This window comes from Ovis aries, chromosome 15 (assembly GCF_016772045.2).
Source record: "Ovis aries strain OAR_USU_Benz2616 breed Rambouillet chromosome 15, ARS-UI_Ramb_v3.0, whole genome shotgun sequence".
NCBI lineage: Eukaryota > Metazoa > Chordata > Mammalia > Artiodactyla > Bovidae > Ovis > Ovis aries.
In genome coordinates, this window is record NC_056068.1 from 51,995,902 (window position 1) to 52,016,189 (window position 20,288).

A 20,288-nucleotide genomic window follows, 5' to 3' on the forward strand; every position below is an offset into this window, starting at 1 on the left:
TAATATTCCATTATACATATACTGTTTTTACTGTTTTCTATAATGGCTATAACAATTTACGTTTCCACCAACAACGTGCAAGGATTCCCTTTTCTCAACATGCTCACCAATGCTTATTTTTTTAAATATCTCTTTGATAATAGCCATTCACTCAGGTGTGAGGTATCTCCTTGTGGTTATAATTTGCATTTTGCTGATGATTAGTGATGTTGAGCCTCTTTTCATATATCTATTGATCATTTGTACATCTTCTGAGAAATGTCTCTTCAGATCCTTTGTCAAATTTCAAACCAGGTTTCTTGCTATCAATTTGCGTTCCATATATATATATATACTTTAGATATTAACTCCTTATCAGATGTATTATTTGGAAACATTTTCTCCCATTCTGTAGGTTGTCTCTTCACTCTGTTGTTTTGTTTGTTGCACAGAAAACTTTTACTTTGATGCAATCCTCTATCAGCCACTTAAGGATTGAAGCTGCCTCTCCTACTCTGGCAGGTGGGTTCTTTACCACTGAGCCAAAAAGGAAGCTCACTAATCTCTACAAGAGGAGGATACTCGGTCGCATCCTACTCTTTGTGACACTGTGGACTGTAGTCTTCCAGGCTCCTCTGTCCATGGAATTTTCCAGGCAAGAATACTGGAGTGGGTTGCCATTTCCTACTCTATAGCATCTTCCCCACCCAGGTATCGAACCCGTGTCCTCTTGCACCTCCTGCATTAGCAGTCAGATTCTTTACCACTGCGCCCTCTGGGAAGCTCTCACTTGAGGGCAGGGACTGTATAATACTCATCTCTGTTTTCCCAATGTTCAAGCAATGGATTGGCACAAAGTCATACTAAGTAAACGGTTGATGTATGTAAATAAGTAAATGAGTGTGTGCTGTGACATTATTATCTCGTGAGAAGGTGTCTGTCAGAGGGAAAACACTTTGCATAAAGGAGACAGTTTGAACCTCAGTTCCTGCCTCGGTTGGTTGGCCCTAGACAAGCCTTTTTAACCTTTTTGCAAAATCCTTATATGTAAAATCCAGTGATAATATCTCACTAATAGGCTTGTTATAAGGAATAAATTGATGCTCTGAGCATAATGCGCTGCACACAGTGGTCACGCACTAAAAAATAGCTATTATCAATTATTATGAGGCAACTGAATGTCAGGAAGAGGGTCATTCAGCTTTTAAATAGAGGTTGGAAGTCAGATTTCCGTGTCCTGTGCTAGACCCATGAATTAATCAGGCAGGGTTTCAGTCCCTGCTGCGGCTTACTTGTTCAGTCGTGTCCGACTCTCCGCAGCCCCAAGGACTGTAGCCTGCCAGGCTCCTCTGTCCATGGGATTTTCTGGGCAAGAATACTAGAATGGGTTGCCATTCCCTTCTCCAGGGGATCTTCCCCACCCAGTTATAGAACCGCATCTCTTGCGCCTCCTGCAATGGCAGGCAGATTCTTTACCTCTCGTGTTACCTAGTGTGAGAAATTTCGCAATTAAACATGGGAAAGAGAAATTAACAAATAGTTGATATATAGTGAGTGAAGTGAAAGTCGATCAGTCGTGACCGACTTTTTTGAGATCTCACGGACTATACAGTCCATGGAATTCTCCAGACCAGAATCCTGGAGTGGGTAGCCGTTCCCTTCTCCAGGGGATCTTCCCAACCCAGGGATTGAACCCAGGTCTCCCGCACTGCGGGCGTATTCTTTACCAGCTGAGCCGCAAGGGAAGCCCAAGAATACTGGAGTGGGTAGCCTTTCCTTTTTCCAGAGGATCTTTCCGACCCAGGAATCGAACCGGGTTCTCCTGCATTGCAGGAGGATTCTTTACCAACTGAGCTATCAGGTTTCAGGGAAACCGATAATATATAGTATGGCAGAACAAATAGCCGCATTGTCTGCAAATCATTGGGGGCAAAACAGAGATGGCAGTTATTTCTGCCTGGAGAAGTAGTAGTGAAAGTGACATTTGAGCTGTAATGAAAACGGAGACTGAGAGTATTTCTAGACCTTGAGTCTCAGAAGCTGCCGGAACCAAGGTGCTACAGGAGTTGAGTGAGTCTCGGTCGGATATTGTTGCCGGACTGGATCGAGGCCGTTCCGTCAGTGTTTTCAGACACCCTAGGGTCGCGGCTTGTTGAGCCCGTCTTCATCTGGCAAAAGTACGGGCCGCGCTGCCGGCAAGGATGAACGGAGCACTAGGAAAGGTAATGCAGTCCATCCAAGCTGGGCACGGGAGAGGTGGTGAGGAGAGCGGAGCTGGGAAGGGGCGGCGGGGCTATAACGCGGCTGCCGACATCCGGGTAAGAGACTTGGGCAAGAACAAGCTCTTCCCGGCAGCACGTGCGGCGCCCTGTCAAAGGGTTGCGCTTTCTCTGTTCCGGGGAGGATATGGCTGCGGTAACCCGCGCGCCACGCCCCCAGCGTGCTACCCTCCCCGCACATTGGCCTGGAAAGAGATCTGCAATGGGTATCACCCGTATACGTCCAGATAGTATCTATGACCTTGAGCAGGTCATTTTATTTTTGCTTTAAGTCATCAACTTCCAGATTTTTTTCTAAGAGTACCGTTTTGACTCGCTGAACAGATTGGGATGTGAGGCTACTTGGCGATAGGGAAGCGTAATAATAAAAAGAACGTTTTGACTTACAAAGCCTTAGTTACGTGACTGCAGTAAAACCGTATGAACCACCATAAAGCATTCCTTTGCCCTCTTAACAGATTAAAATTGTGCTCTTTCAGTTGTATCATACTGTTTAGAATAATGACTTTGTTTTTTAGCAATTTATGTTAAAATTTTATTTGAGGAATTAATTTGGAGACTATACCTCCATGATACATATACATCAACATGATCATTGTCGCTCACGGATCTACTAGTCCTTACTTTGGGGGAGCCCCTGAATGTCTCTAGCTTTTTTTCCTTAAGATCCCAAACCTCACTTTATTCTTTTTTTTTTTTTTAGTTTTTTTTTTTTTAATTTTAAAATCTTTAATTCTTACATGCGTTCCCAAACATGAGCCCCCCTCCCACCTCCCTCCCCACAACATCTCTCTGGGTCATCCCCATGCACCAGCCCCAAGCATGCTGCACCCTGCGTCAGACATAGACTGGCAATTCAATTCTTACATGATAGTATACATGTTAGAATTCCCATTCTCCCAAATCATCCCACCCTCTCCCTCTCCCTCTGAGTCCAAAAGTCCGTTATACACATCTGTGTCTTTTTTCCTGTCTTGCATACAGGGTCGTCATTGCCATCTTCCTAAATTCCATATATATGTGTTAGTATACTGTATTGGTGTTTTTCTTTCTGGCTTACTTCACTCTGTATAATTGGCTCCAGTTTCATCCATCTCATCAGAACTGATTCAAATGAATTCTTTTTTACAGCTGAGTAATACTCCATTGTGTATATGTACCACAGCTTTCTTATCCATTCATCTGCTGATGGACATCTAGGTTGTTTCCATGTCCTGGCTATTATAAACAGTGCTGCGATGAACATTGGGGTACATGTGTCTCTTTCCATTCTGGTTTCCTCGGTGTGTATGCCCAGCAGTGGGATTGCTGGGTCATAAGGTAGTTCTATTTGCAATTTTTTAAGGAATCTCCACACTGTTCTCCATAGTGGCTGTACTAGTTTGCATTCCCACCAACAGTGTAGGAGGGTTCCCTTTTCTCCACACCCTCTCCAGCATTTATTGCTTGCAGATTTTTGGATCACAGCCATTCTGACTGGTGTGAAGTGGTACCTCATTGTGGTTTTGATTTGCATTTCTCTAATAATGAGTGATGTTGAGCATCCCAAACCTCACTTTATTCTTAACGAAATAACTCCCAGTTGTTCACTTTAGCCAGATTGTGAGAATTTGACTAGATCTGGTGAAAGGGATTATAGGAAGAAAAAAAAAAAACTGGAAAGTTTCTAAATTTGTTAAAGATGGTCAGATTGGTGACTCCAAGCTCCTACTCTAAAAGCTTTGAATCTGAGGAATGCTGCTGAAAGGGAGGGTTCATTGTTCTACGTGTACTGTTTTTAGCCATTCTACCCCTATGGACAGAGGAGCCTGGCGGGCTGCAGTCCATGGTGTAACAGAGAGTTGGACACGACTGAGCGACTAAGCACAGCACACAACACACATACTCCTGAAGAACCCATGGAAATCTGTCATAGGCTATCACCTTAAGATGTAAGAGTATATAGGGCCCCTCTGAGTCGGATGCCACTCTTCCCTTCCAGGTTCCTTTGTTACTGATTTCCCTATTCTATTCTGACCTGTCGCTTTTGATCAGGTAGTGTTTTCTTTATTTACCCAATACTGAATTCTTAATCTTTGATCTCCAGGAGCTTTCTCAGAATGCCCTTGCTTTTTCATCAGCTCCAATGCTCCATTTTCAAAGTGCAGCTCAGATCTCTTTTCCTTAAAACCTTTCAGACCATTCTAGTCAAAGTGCTTGTTTATTTTTTGAACTCTTAGCTGGTATTATCTTTTGGCACCTAATCATATGCAGTCTTGTATTTGTCTGTCTGAAGTGTTAGTTGATACTTTACATTTATGGGATTTGCATCAGAGCTGTGTTCTACTTCTTGCTAGCTGTGTGGCCTTAGGCAGGTAATTTGGCCTCTCTGCTTCAGTTTCTTATATGTAAAATGCAAGTGATATTGCCTATCATATGGAATTATAAAAATTATAGAAAAAATGTCAGTAAGAGTATTTTGTGTGAAGAACTATACAAATAGGAATGTTAACATTATTCTGTAGCTAATGAACTGCTTTCATTTTCATAATTTCATTTAATCTCACTGTGAGATAATCTTGGCAGGCGCAACAAATAAAGAGATGGAAACTACTGGTACAATACCTGATACATACTAGTTCTCAAATGCTTTACCAAATGCCTGTATGAATGAATGCCTTGCTTATAGGTCAATAGTCTCTTTTGTGGTAGTACTGAGATTGGAGCCTAGATTTTCTATCCTTCCTAAAACCCCACTGCTTTTCCTTTTCTGAGTATTTTACATCTCCCTAATTTGATAATAATCTTGGTTTCCTTCATCTGTGAAATGAGGAATGAGAACCTTCCTTGATCTTCCCAGCTGTCAGTCCTTCATTCCTTTGTGACCTGTGCAGCCCATTATACTGATCTCTCATTGCAATATAATAAGTAATTTGCACATCTGCTTTCCTCATTAGAAAGATTGTGGGTGGGCAATTGTATTTTCTTCATGTCTGTAGGTACCCAACCTACAGTATACTTGGCCTAAAGTTGCTGATATTGTTCATCAGTAAGTCAAGTTTGACTCTTTGCAGTCTCATGGACTGTAGCAGGCCAGCCTCTGTCCTCCCCTGTCTCCCGGTGTTTGCTCAGATTCATATCCACTGAGTCAGTGATCATATCCTATGATCATATCATAGCCATCTTATCCTCTGCCATCCCTTTCTTCTTTTGCCTTCAATCTTTCCCATCATCAGGGTCTTTTCCAATGAGTTGGCTCTTTTCATATAAATGAAATCATATAGTATGTGAGGCCAAATATTTTTTAAGAGACTTGCCAAAGATCATACAGCTAGTAACACAGAGGAGCTGATATTCAAACCCAGATCTGTGTGAATCTCTAATTTGTGTTTCTAACTGCTATAACAACTCAGGGCAAAGACAGGTTTTGATAGCCACCATATTATACATATTCAGAAGAATGGCCAAAGGGAAAACTACAAACAAAAGCAATTTTGAAAGAACTTAGGAAAAGGTCAGTTCAAACATCACTTACTAGGTATGTGCATCAGGTATGTTAATTCATCTTTATGAGCTTTGGTTTCCTCACAGTAAAATGGGGGTATAAATACCTGCTTCATAGAATGGTTGCGAGGGTTAATGGAAATCATGTTTGGCATATAGCAAGTACTCAAAAAATGGTAGAACTGTTTAGGCTATTATTATTATATGAATTTTGCTGCTGTTAGTTGCTGTTGTATTTTTGAGAGATAGTATGGCAGAATGGGCTTCCCTGGTGGTGCAGTGGTGAAGCATCTGCCTGCCAGTGCAGGAAACACAAGAGACATGAGTTCAGTTCCTGGGTCAGAAAGATCCCCTGGAGTAGGAAATAGCAACCTGCTCCAGTATTTTAGCCTGGAAAATCCCATAGACAGAGGAGCCTGGTGAGCTATAGTCCATGGGGTTGCAAAGAGTCAGACACCACTGAGCAGCTGAGTACGCATGTATACAAACACACACACACACACACACACACCCCAGAATGAAAAACATGGACTTTGGAGTTAGACTTGGTTTGAATTCTTGGCATGTCTTAGCAAACCTAAAACTCTGGCAACTTAAAAGCTTTTGTTTTTTTCCTCTATCATTCCAGTTCAGTTCAGTCGCTCAGTCATGTCCAACTCTTTGTGACCCCATGAACTGCAGCACACCAGGCCTCTCTGTCCATCATCAACTCCCGGAGTTCACTCAAACTCATGTCCATTGAGTCAGTGATGCCATCCAACCAATTCATCATCTGTCGTCCCCTTCTCCTCCTGCCCCCAATCCCTCCCAGCATCAGAGTCTTTTCAAATGAGTCAGCTCTTCACATCAGGTGGCCAAAATATTGGAGTTTCAGCTTCAGCATCAGTCCTTTCAATGAATGTACAGGACTAGTTTCCTTTAGGATGGACTGGTTGGATCTCCTTGCAGTCCAAGGGACTCTCAAGCGTCTTCTCCAACACCACAGTTTAAAAGCATCAGTTCTTCGGCGCCTAGCTTTCTTTATAGTCCAACTCTCATATCCATACATGACTACTGGAAAAACCATAGCCTTGACTAGATGGACCTTTGTTGGCAAAGTAATGTCTCTGCTTTTTAATATGCTGTCTAGGTTGGTCATAACTTTCCTTCCAAGGAGTAAGCGTCTTTTAATTTCATGGCTGCAATCATCATCTGCAGTGATTTTGGAGCCCCAAGAAATAAAGTCTGTCACTGTTTCCACTGTTTTCCCATATATTTCCCATGAAGTGATGGGACCAGATGCCATGATCTTAGTTTTCTGAATGTTGAGCTTTAAAACCAACTTTTTCACTTTCAACAAGAGGCTTTTTAGTTCCTCTTCACTTTCTGCCAGAAGGGTGGTGTCATCTGCATATCTCAGGTCATTGATATTTCTCTGGGCAATCTTGATTCCAGCCTGTGCTTCCTCCAGCCCAGCATTTCTCATGATGTACTCTGCATAGAAGTTAAATAAGCAGGGTGACAATATACAGCCTTGACGTACTCCTTTTCCTATTTGGAACCAGTCTGTTTTTCCATGTCCAGTTCTAACTGTTGCTTCCTGACCTGCATACAGATTTCTGAAGAGGCAGGTCAGGTGGTCTGTATTCCCATCTCTTTTAGAATTTTCCACAGTTTATTGTGATCCACACAGTCAAAGGCTTTGGCATAATCAATAAAGCAGAAGTAGATGTTTTTCTGGAACTCTATTGCTTTTTTGATGATCCAACGGATGTTGGCAGTTTGATCTTAGGTTTCTCTGCCTTTTCTAAAACCAGCTTGAACATCTGTAAGTTCATCGTTCACGTATTGTTGAAGCCTGGCTTGGAGACTTGAGCATTACTTTACTAGTGTGTGGGATGAATGCAATTGTGTGGAAGTTTGAGCATTCTTAGGCATTGCCTTTCTTTGGCACTGGAATGAACACTGACCTTTTCCAGTCCTGTGGCCACTGCTGAGTTTTCCAAATTTGCTGGCATATTGAGTGCAGCACTTTCATGGCATCATCTTTTAGGATTTGAAATAGCTCAACTGAAATTCCATTACCTCCATTAGCTTTGTTCGCAGTGATGCTTCCTAAGGCCCATTTGACTTCATATTCCAGGATGTCTAGCTCTAGGTGAGTGATCACACCATTGTGATTATCTGGGTCATGAAGATTTTTTTATATAGTTCTGTGTATTTTTGCCACCTCTTCTTAATATCTTCTGCTTCTGTTAGGTCCATACCATTTCTGTCTTTTATTGTTCCCATCTTTGCATGAAATGTTCCGTTCGTATCTCTAATTTTCTTAAAGAGATTGCTTGTCTTTCCCATTCTTATTGTTTTCCTCTATTTCTTTGCATTGATCGCTGAGGAAGGCTTTCTTTTCTCTCCTTGCTATTCTTTGGAACTCTGCATTCAGATGCTTATATCTTTCCTTTTTTCCTTTGCTTTTGCTTCTCTTCTTTTCACAGCTATTTGTAAGGCCTCCCCAGACAGCCATTTTGCTTTTTTGCATTTCTTTTCCACGGGGATGGTCTTGATCCCTGTCTCCTGTACAATGTCATGAACCTCTGTCCATAGTTCATCAGGCACTCTGTCTATCAGATCTAGTTCCTTAAATCTGTTTCTCACTACCACTGTGTAATCATAAGGGATTTGATTTAGGTCATACCTGAATGGCCTAGTGGTTTTCCCTACTTTCTTCAGTTTAAGTCTGAATTTGGTGATAAGGAGTTCATGATCTGAACCACAGTCAGCTCCCAGCCTTGTTTTTGCTGACTTTATAGAGCCTCTCCATCTTTGGCTGCAAAGAATATAATCAATCTGATTTTGGTGTTGACCATCTGGTGATGTCCATGTGTAGAGCGTTCTCTTGTGTTGTTGGAAGAGGGTGTTTATTATGACCTGGGCATTCTCTTGGCCGAACTCTATTAGCCTTTCCCCTGCTTCATTCTGTACTCCAAGGCCAAATTTGCCTGTTACTCCAGGTGTTTCTTGACTTCCTTCTTTTGCATCCCATCCCCTATAATGAAAAGGACATCATTATATAAATTATATTTTTCCTCTATAAAAAGAGGCAATTATTTCAATTCCTGTATTAGAGGATTGATGAAAAATTGAGCAAAGTGCTTAGAACAAAGGTTACTCTGTAAGTGATAGTAACAATGCTATTTTAAGTAATATTTGTTAGTATACAGATATATTCTGTTAATACTCATAGAAGAGCTCTCAGGTGCTTGCCTCATGGGACCCTTACCCACTACTGTCACCACCCACCCCAGGACTCTGGTGTCTGAAGCTACTCACACACTATAGCTTTTGCCCCATGACTGGTTCTTAAGTCGCTGTGTAGTCCTTTCCCAGTTCCTGACTCCCAAGCTTATGGGACAAGTGTTTTTGTAAACTGCTGGGGCTTTTATGTCCTCATTCATTCATTCACTAGAGTCACTGGCCTCCTCTTCCATTTGCTCCAGAGCTGGAGCTGCTGTTCCTTTGCTGTCTGGGGAGAGAGAATATTTGTGGATACAGTCCCAGAATAGATTACTTTTGTCCTGGTAAATAATGCTGAGCACTGTAGGGAAGAGGAAGCACATTTCCCAGAGCTGAAAGGAAGAGTTCATGCCATAATTTGGTTGTCTTCCAGACAGTTGTCCACCGTTAAAAAGGGTTGGCTTTTAGATAATTAAATTCATAGCAGTTATGGAGACTCAGAAATCTGAACATTTAAAGTGAGGAAAGATCAGTCTACCTGACTCTTTCTTCCCATCCAATACCTCTTCTGTATGAAGTGACCCATTTAAGAGTACTTTCTGTTCACTCTGATTTCTGTTCTGTTTGTTGTGGTTGATAGATCTTGGCCCTGGAGGGAGCTTAGAGGCATTGGCTCTAACTCCAGAGAGGGGAAAATTACTGACCAAGGTATGGTGGCCAGTGGTGGGGGAGCCAGCTGGAGCCCCTGTGACTGCTCTTTTTTGCTGGCCAACATTAGGTTAAGAATATTGTACACATGTTTACAGAGTCTTTTAGTATCTGGTTTAATTATAGTTTTTAGGATTGTCCATATACTTTGTCCTTCCTTCTGTCTATTCATATCCCAATCTTCATGACCTCACATTCTCCGGGAGACCTTTCCTAAATTTGAACATTTCCTCCTGATTTCCTAAGCACTAACACCTTCATTTATGGGAGAAAGGGTGTAGAATAGGGGAAAATTACAGGCTTTGGAGTCAGAAACCTAATATCCTATGCTAGTTCTGATAGTAGCTGTCTGACTTTGTTACAATTAAAGTTACTTAATCATACTTAATCTCAGTTTCCCCAACTGTAAAATGGGATAATAATACTTATCTGGTAGTGAAATTATGATTTAGACACATAGTAGGTGCTCAACAAAATAGATGTGGGTAGTAATCAATGGTAGCAATGATTAGCAGTCATTCACTCCTTCCTAATCATTTATTTATTTATTAAAGCAATGGTGTGCCTGAGAGGAAGATGACATGACTCTTGCCTTTGAGGATCTCTTGTTTTAGCATAGTGGTTTGTGGGGGATATTAAGAGTTTCAGTGAATCTCTTGAAGTAGTATGTAAACTTTTTTTCCTCCCTCACTTTATTTGGTTCTACATCTTGCATTTTTTTTCCTGCATTTTTAAAAATTGAAGTATAGTAGGTTTACAGTATAGTAGGTTTATAGTATGTTTCAGGTGTATAGCAAAGTGACTCGGTTATAGACGTATATTAATATATACATATTCTTTTTCAGATTCTTTTCCATTATAGGTTATTAGAAGATTTTGAATATAATTCTCTGTGCTCAGTATGCAGCCTTTTGTATATTTGTGTCTATATATGTCTGGGGAGAAGGTTCATGACTTTGGGCAGATTCTCAGCAATATCTGTAACATCTCCAAAGCTGGAGAACTCCTTGCCATTAACACCCAGATTTCCTGCTAGAGGTATCAGTTGTTTGTGCCACCTATTTTGACTTAATAATATGATGCTGTGGTATTACTTAGCTGTTTAATACAAATGTATGTTCATATCTCCAGCCATTCAAACTCCTATAAAACGGAGGTCGTGCTTACATTTTTAAAAAGGCTTTATTGAGATATGTCATATGCCATACAATTTGCCCATTTAAAGTGTATGATTCAATGACTTTTAATATATTCAGGATTGTGTAACCGTCACTACTAGCAATTTTAGAATGTTTTTATCACCCCAGAAAGAAGTCCCAAAGATGTCCCATATCCCTTAATTGTCATCCCCAGCTTCCCAGACCCTCCAACCCAAGGCAACCACTAGTCTTTCTTTTTCTATAGATTTGCTCTTCTGGATATTTCATATAAATGGAGTCATACAATACTGGCCCTTTGTGACTGTCTTCTTTTATTTAGCATAATGGTTCCAAGGTCATTCATATTGTTGCATTTTGTTCTTCTAGTCCCTTTCATAGTGCCACAATAGTTGGCACCTATTAGGCTTTTAAAAAATAAACTTTATGGGCGGGGGATTCATGTTTGGGAATTCATGTACACCCGTGGTGGATTCATGTCAATGTATGGCAAAACCAATACAGTATTGTAAAGTAAAATAAAGTAAAAATAAAAATTAAAATAAATAAATAAAATTTAAAGAAATAAAAAATAAACTTTAGAGGACTTTGCTGGTGGTCCAGTAGTTAGGATTCTGTGCGTCCACTGCAGGGGGCATGGGTTCGATCCCTGGTGGGGAAACTAAGATCCCACGTGCCATGCCTCACAGCCAAAAAAGCAAAACAAAACTTTAGAATAGTTTCAGAATTACAAAAAAGTTGCAAAGACAATACTGGATATACTCCATATCCGATTTTCCCTATTATATTTGTATGGTATACTTTTTATAATTAATGAACTGATATTGATATATTATTATCAAGTCCATGTTTCACTAATATTTCTTTCATTTTAAAAAAAATCTAGGGTCCTTTTTCTGTTCTAGGATCCTACCTAGTATATTACATTTAGTCATGTCTGCTTAGACTCTTCTTGTCTATGACAGTTTCTCAGACTTTCCTTTGTTTCTGAAGGGTTTTATACATAATGGACTTAACACATACATGTTGAAGGAATTGAAACTGTTATCATAGTGGACAGGATTTTCTCTTTATGTTATGGAACCTTAAGGCCATTTATTGCTTTCTATCTAGTTACTTTATGAAAAGACCTCCTCTGTGTTAAGGACTACCTTAGTAAAGCTGTACCAGTGATCTTTTGAGTGAGTGCCAGCAGGGCAGAGTGAGATAGAAATAACTGGGTTATTAGGGGTAAGATTGGGAAGGGAGGCTGCCACTGCAACTACCTCCTTTCATTATAATTATTTTGTTCATGTTGGTATAGTTGTTATTATTGTTGTTACTATTAAAAGAGACAGTATTCTGTAATAGACACATAGTCTTTGGAGTAAAGCAGTCGTTTTAGCCACTTGTTAGCTGTAATTTCTTGGAATATAACTTTTGTGGGCCTTAGTTGCTTCACCTGTAGAATTGCCTTGCAGTGTTTTGAGAATTAGAATTCAAAGTCCCTTGCATGGTGCCTGTGCTTGACATACGCATAATGGTTGTTGATATTAGAAAATATAAATCAAATTAGAAAGGGGAAATAGGGTGAACTTAAAAAAAGCAGCCCCCAAAAGGGGGGCTTCTATTTTTCCAGCATTTTCTGTGGTGGGTGAAATAGGAAAGAACATGGCCTTGGTTTGCCTGCATGTTTAGTATTAACTGTAGAGAAGCTTCTTTGCTAGACAAGAGACTTGGGTTTTGTTTTGGTTTGTGTGCTGTGGCTTTCTAGCCTCTTGGTGAAGAGGTACTTGGAGGTCTGTGAATGCTTATGGTTGGTCTAATGTGGCTGTTTTGCTATAGGTGCTGTGTCTGAAGAATGACACCATTTTTAAGCAAGCCTTTTCCCTGTTGAGGTAAGGATATTAATAACAGTAATTAAATATAGCTAATATTTGCATCCCACTAGAATGTTCGTTCACACAGCATTCTTCTTTCATCATCTCCCCTTACATGTTTCTTAAGCATCTCAAGCATTAACTCCCCTGCTATCTTACTCCTTCCCCATTCTCGGTAAATGACAACTCCAATTATCTAGTTGCACAGGACAGAATCTTTGGAGTCATGCTTGATACTGTTGTTTCTCTTACTCTACATCTAATTCCTGGACAAATCCCATCAGCCTTACTTTTGAAATATGTTCTAATAACACAGGGCTATTGTAAGAACCACTTTACTGGTAGTTTCTCTTGTCTCAGTTTCACTTCTTCCCATTCATTCCTCACCAGAGTTAACTTTCCAAAACAAACCTGATCACATCACTTTTGTGATTAAACTCTACCAGGAGCTTCCCACTGCCTTCGCAGAGCAAAGATCAAACTCCTCGCCGCAGGTTATGAAGTCTTCATAACCTGGTGTAAGCTGGTCCCTGGTTGCCTCTTTTGCCCTGCCCCCTTCCCTGCTGCTGAAATGCCACTCACACCCACCTGCTTGCTGTTTCCCAGATATACTGCTTTCATATCTCTGCCTAGAATGCTTTTTTTGTAAGGCTAAACAATTGAGAATAGTTCTTTGTTTTTAAAAACTCAGCTCCACTAGTTTCATCCCCTGGTAGAAATCATCACACTTTCCTATGTATTCCACTAAATCTTGTATGTGTTTTTGCTCTGTACCAGGACTATATTGTGGCTCATATCTGTTTACACATCTCTCTTCCAACTAGACCATAGATAGAGATATTTTACTTACTTTTGCATCTTCAGGACCTAACACATTGTCTGCCCCATAATAAGTACTTAATAATATTTATGGAAAGAAGAGAAGGATAGAATAAGGAAAAGTGTCGTATTGACATATCTATAATGAGGAGCATACAAGTTTTGGTAGCTGTGCAAATAAAATGTGCATATCTAACTGTACTGAACATGCTTTCTCCCTCTTTTTAGGTTCAGAACTTCAGGAGAGAATCCCATCTGTTCTGCAGGTAAGCAATTATTTCCTGATGTGGTCTAGTTGATTTAAGTGACCCTCTAGCACTAGTATAATTTTGTCTGAAAAGTTGCCAAATATATCTTCGGGAAGATTGGCTGGGACTAAGTCCTGCCCCTCGCATCGAATTGATCAGTGGGCAAGAACATAAATTGTGGGTTAAGAGCAAGAGTTCTGTAGTAGGTTTAGATTCCAGCTCTCACACATACTGTTCTGTGACCTTTGACTACCTCTCTATGACTTGGTCTTCTCACTTTAAAAAATGAGGGGAATTTATAGTACAAACTACAGTGAATTATTTGAAGATTCAGTGAGGTGAAACATATAAAATTCTCAAAAATGTTAACTATTGTTATTATTATTATTGCTACTATTCCAGACCTGTCTTTCATGTCCATTATCTACCAGGCTAAGGCTTTTTCTACACGATTTTATCCAAAATAAATCCATTCAATCTGGTTAGCTCAATGAATTTCAACGTTTCAGTCCTATTACTTGCCATTTTTACTTTATTATGTGACAGATTTCAAAGCAGCCGTTAGATAATGACATCCGTTATATGACTAAAGAGTATCAGAAACAGGGAATTCCCTGGTGGTCCAGCGGTTAGGAATCTTCACTTCGACTGTAGGGAGCATGGTTTTGACACCTAGTTGGGGAACTTTATTAGATCCTATAAGCCACATGGTGTGGCCAAAAAAAAAGTATCAGAAATAAAAGAATGGGAGTAAGGAATGGAACTAACATTTACTGAGTGCTTATTATGTGCCATGCATGACCTAAGTTTTACATCTCTTAATTATTTTGGACAATGGCAGCAATGTGTAGAGAATCACCACTTCCACCAGACCTAAAGCCCAACCTCTCAAAATATGTGCTTCTTTTTATTTATTCATTCTCTCAACAGATATTTATTGGACTAGGCTGCGTTTTAGGTGCTGGGGGTACAAAATTAAGATGATATGGTCCTTGCCATTAGAAAACTTAAAGTGTTGTAAGAAATATTTTTTCTTATTTTCTTATTTTTTCCAAGAATAATATAATGAACACTTCTAGAGCCATCACTTAAATTCAACTGTTGTTAACATTTTGTCAGGTTCAGCTTTCTTGATCAGATATTATGATGTTTCAATGCTAATACTTAAGCATGCATTTCTAGAAACAAGGATATTCTTACCATTCTATTAGAGAACCACAATAGCATTATCTCCTTGAAGAAAATTAATAATAATGCCTCAGTGTCATCTAATACTCTATCTACTTCCTTGGGTGTCCCCCAAAAGTCTTTTATGAGATTGTTTATAACCAAGAGCCCAAAGAAGGGTCATGCTTTGCATTTTGCTATAATGTCACCTTTAATATAGAACAGTTCTTTCACTATTTTATTTCAGCCGCAGATGCTTTTTGATTAGGCTAGACTGTTTGACTTATAGAATGTCCTTGCTTTTTAATTTGTCTGATTATTTTCTTGTGGTATTTTATGACATGTTCTTCTGTCCCCTTCCTGCAAACTGGAAGTTAGATCTAAAATTCTCACTAGATTTAAATTAAATAGTTTTAGCAAGAAAACTTAATAATTGATGCTCTGAATTTTATATTACATCCTATCAGGAAGGGAAAAAGAGCTAAGAAAATCTGATCATAAAAGTGAAAAGCATGCATTTTAGAGAATATGGAAAATAAATACTACACACACACACGAAGAAACTGAAGGAAATGAAGAAAATAAAAATCACTTGTAATCCTAGCCTATCCTCCAGAAATTATTGCTTAACATAGGTGTATCTTTTCTAGCCTAGGTATATCTTTTTCTAGCCTTTTCTCTTTCTCTTTCTGTCTCTATCTCTGTGTGTATATATGTATTTTTTTGTCTTGCAGTAATGGGAACAAATTATATATAATGCTTCATAATCTGCTTTTTTCTTCCACTTAATCTATGGTGAATATGTTTCCACTATAATAAATAAATATTCTACATACTTGTTTTGAATATACTGCCTTAAATGAAACAATTTGTAGGGTAAGAATCTGAGTCTGGTGTTTGAATATGTTAAGTTGGAGTGCTTATGAGGAAAATATGCTAAGTAGTCCACTGGAGACACTGATCTTGAGCTCAAAATATAGGTCTGCGTTGAAACTAAATTTGAAAGTCATCATACTGTTGATATTTCTTGAGAATGAATTAGACTATCCAGGGAACACAAGTAGAGAAGAGGCCCAAGGATCAGGCCCTGAGGAACTCCAACATTAAACAATTGGGTAGAGGGTGAAAGAGACGGCTAATGAGCTTGAAAAGGGAGGCCAGCATGGTAGGAGAAAACCATGATGGTATAGTATCATGGCAACCAAAATGATAGTGCTTTAAGAAGGAGAGGGTGGTTAACCAGTTTCATCTGTGTGCTGCTGAGAGGGGCTTGCAAAAGATATAGACTAATTAATATCCCTTGGTTTTAACAACATAGAAGTGACCGTAGGGAGAGTAGTATCTGTGTAGGTGTGGTGAGGTCAGTTGTGAAAATCAACTGCATCGACAAATGAATGGGAATTCAGGAGTTAGAGAAAGCTGTTACAGACAATATATTTAAGAAGTTTGTTTTTGAATGGAAGGAGAGAGAACTGGCAGGAGCTGGAGAGGAATGTGGGGTTAAGGAAAGATGAAAAACTAATCATTTTATATATGTTTGTTTGTTTATTTCTGGCTGCACTGGGTCTTTGTTGCTTTGTGTGGGCTTTCTCATGTTTCAGCGAGTAGAGGCTACTCTTTGTTGTGCACAGGCTTCTTGTTGCAGTGACTTCCTTGTAGTGGAATACAGGCTCTAGGTGCTTGGGCTTTAGTAGTTGCAGCCTGCGGGATTAGTAGTTGCGGCTTGAGGGCTCTAGAGTGGGGCTGAGTAGCTGTATTGTGGGGGCTTAGTTGCTCCACAGTGTGTGGAATCTTCCCGGACCAGGGATAGAACCCATGTCTCCTGCATCCACGGGTGAATTCTTATACACTGCCCAAAAGGGAGGTCTGGAAAGAGTATTTTTAATGGTTATGTTTCTCTTAATGACACTTAATTCTGAAAGATATAAAAAATTATAGAAAAGTGAAAAGATAATATGTCAGTGAGCCCAGATTTAGCAGTTATTCACATTTTGTTTGTGGGCTTCCCTGGTGGCTCAGATGATAAAGAATCTGGCTTCAGTGCTGGAGACCTGGGTTCGATCTCTAGGTTGGGAAGATCCCTTGGAATAGGGCATGGCAACCCACTCCAGTGCTCTTGCCTGGAGAATCCCCATGGACAGAGGAGCCTGGCAGGCTACAGTCCATGGGGTCGCAGAGTCAGATATGACTAAGCGACTAAGCACTGCACATTTTGTTAGACTTTCATTGTTTTATTTTTTCTTGTATACTAAAAAATAAGGATTATGTTCAAGACCTTTTTGTCCCCTAGTGTTGGACTCATCCCTTATCCCATAACCAGATAATAAGTTCATTTTGAACTGATGTGTATTCTGAGGAAAAGGTTTTTAAAATAAATTAAAATTATCAACTGTTGAAAATTATAAAAGCATGCAGATGTTAAAAATAAATAGAAATTGTACTAAAGGGTATATAATGAAAGCTTTTGTTTCCAGGTTTTACTCCTGTTTCCAGGTCTTACTCCTCAGTGGTATGCGTTGATGGCAGTTTCTTGTATATTTTTCAGGAAGGTTTTGTGGTATATGAACATATATGTTATATATCTATATTACTATATCTTAATGCTGGATACTTAGATTGTTTTCAGGTTTTGTTATTTCAAAAATGCCGCAGCAACCATTTTTATGCATCTTTATAAAGTTGTTCCTGTACATTTGTAAGATAAATTCCTGGAATTGAAATTGCTGAGTCAATGAGTTGTGAGTTGAAAATTTTGGTAAGTATTGTCAGATTGCCCTTCAGAGAAGTTGTATTAATTTACATTTCTATTTTCTTGCCCCAAACTGGGTTTTACAAAACATCTTACTTTTTTGCTGGTGAAAATTATGTCTGATTTTAATTTGCATTTCTTAAGAAAGTTTGTCATCTTTTCTCTTTTTTTTTGGCCATTTTTTCTTTTCTTGTGAACTGCCTGTTTATATTTTTTGCCCATTTTTCTTTTGAATTGCATGCTTTTTCATTTATTTGTAAGAACTTTTATATAGTTTTCATATAGAAAGGAAATAAGCATTTTCCTATCATAAATGCTTTGTGTTATTTCTAGTCATTTATTCCTTGACTTTTGTTTTTTTCCTTTTTGCTGAATTGAAGTTTAAAATTTTTGTGTAGCTCAGTTCATTAATCTTTGATTTCTAGATTTTGTTTCATGCTTAGAAAGATCTCTACTCCCTTCCTCAAAATTATTTTTAAAAATCCTTCATTTGTCTTCTGTTTTTGTTTTTTTTTAACATGTGGTCCATCTGGAATTAGAAATGGGTGTGGATGCAGTTTTCTCCCCTGCAAATGGGCAGCCAGTTATTTTAACATTTATTGAAACATCCAACATTTTCCCCATACATTTGAGGATGTTACCTTATCATATACTAAGTTTTCATATAGATGTAGAACCTACTGTATTTTAACTTTGTGTTGTTTCATAGATCTATCTGTATATTTGATAGCAGTACCAAGTTGTTTTAATACTATTGGTTACTATAGTTTTGTAATGTATTTTAGTATCTGATAACTACCTAATCCTGAGGTAACTTTTTGTTTTATTCTTGATTTTAAAGCTAGATCAAATGGGGGCATGTTAAATGCTATTGAAAAAAGTCCAATTGAAAAAAAGATCCTTTTGAAAAGAAAGATGGACAATAGCAGTTTACTTAGCTTTCTATTTGGAGAAATTTTAAGTTGTCTCCAAAATTTTGAAATGTAAACAGTTCTATGATAAACATGCTTGCACATTAGTATTTGTGCCCTTGTGTGATTATTTACATAGGATATATATTTCTAAAAGTCTAATTGGTGGGCTAAAGGAAGTGCACATTTTTAGGTTTGATTTTTTTTTTTGGTTGTGCTTGGAATCTTAATTCCCCCACAACCAAAGTTCCAATCTGAGCCCCTTGCATTGGAAGCTTGGAGTCTTAACCACTAGACTGCTAGGGAAGTCTTTGAAAATGCATGTTTTTACAGCTATTGATGTGTATTACCAAATTGCTCTTCAGAAAGATTGCACCATTTTGTAGGTTTTTTTTTTTTTGTATTTTAGAATCCCTGTTTATATACTTATCAATATTGGGTGTTGTTCTTTTACATTTACTGATATTAATAAGTTTTAAAATGCCATCCCTTTTATTTGTAATTTGCATGTCTTTGATTACTAGTTGGTTGAACATATTTTCAAACATTTACAAACATTATTTTCAAGGCCATTGATCTTTTCCTTTGCCCATTTCAATTGTGGAATCTCAGTGCCTAGAAGGCTCCCAGGTCCAGGGTAACTTACCTTGCATGCCAAGGTAATTCTCTTTGAAAGGACACAGCTTTGTTGGCATTTTTTATGGGTCTTTGACATTTCTATAAAGTCAGATATTTTAAAATTGAATTATAAGGTGTTCAGAAAAAATGAGGAGGAAGCAGTGTCCCTTTACCCATCATACCTTGTGGGTCCTGGCTACCATCCCAGCTGCTCTCTCTAAGGGAAAAGCCTGATTGTAGTGACCATCTTTTTTTTTTTTTTTTTACTGATTTAAATGTACATGGAGAGGTAAATATATAAGGAGGTTAAATGAAGGGAACTCAGACTTCTCTTATTATAGCATGAGCAAAAAGCTGGAGTCAGCAAAGCATGGTACATTCAAGTCCAAGTAGTTCAGTGTAATTAGAAAAACTGAAAGAAGTTTGAAAAGAGATTTTGAAAAAAGTGGGTAGCTGCCAGAGTCAAATCATCGCAGATTGCCTTGTTAAAATATCTCTAGAATTTCAAAACAAGCAAACAAAAGCACCCCAACACTGACTGAACACACACTATTTGCCAGGTGCTGGGGGTTGTATCTGCCCTTCAGGGACTTGTGGTCTATTGAATGGAAAAAATATCCTGTAATTAGATTCTTGGCTGGGGTTACCCCAGTTTTCCCCTCTTTCTCTCCTGCATAGCACTGCTCTAAATGCTTGTTCCAATCTTGAAGGAGAAATAATTAAAAAGAAGTTGTGTATCCTCATCCTGGATTGATGAGTTTAGTTCCCAGTTTAGTAAACAAGGACATTGAAGGACAGTTGACGCTGGCATATATAAAGGGAAGGGATATGTTGCGGGAAAACTCAATACATGATTACATCTATAATTGTACCAATTGAAAGATTTTCAAAGCCTCCTTTTGAAGTCCTGGGGTTTTGTGTCTTCTTCAGTGAAAAGAGTTGCCTTTTCTCTCAGGAGGCTGCAGTGTTGATATGACAGCAGGAAACCAGCTTGATGACCCAAGCAGGGGGAAAAAATTCAGTTGAACTTAGTGGAAATCAGAGGCTTTCAAACTTGTACATTTTATAATTAAAACAACTGGCTAATTAAGCAGTTTA

The 20,288-nt window shown here is 38.8% G+C and overlaps 1 protein-coding gene across 1 annotated transcript in view; it reads left to right on the forward strand.

Moving 5' to 3' along the window:
- The first annotated feature begins 2,099 nt into the window (after nucleotides 1–2,099).
- Nucleotides 2,100–20,288, forward strand: part of MRPL48 (mitochondrial ribosomal protein L48) — a 54,592-nt gene continuing 36,403 nt past the window's right edge. The window contains exons 1-3 of the mRNA XM_004016309.6: nucleotides 2,100–2,201; nucleotides 12,644–12,696; nucleotides 13,726–13,763. Of these exons, the coding sequence (XP_004016358.1) occupies nucleotides 2,181–2,201; nucleotides 12,644–12,696; nucleotides 13,726–13,763 (112 nt within the window). The 5' untranslated portion in view covers nucleotides 2,100–2,180. The remainder of the gene's footprint in view (nucleotides 2,202–12,643; nucleotides 12,697–13,725; nucleotides 13,764–20,288) is intronic.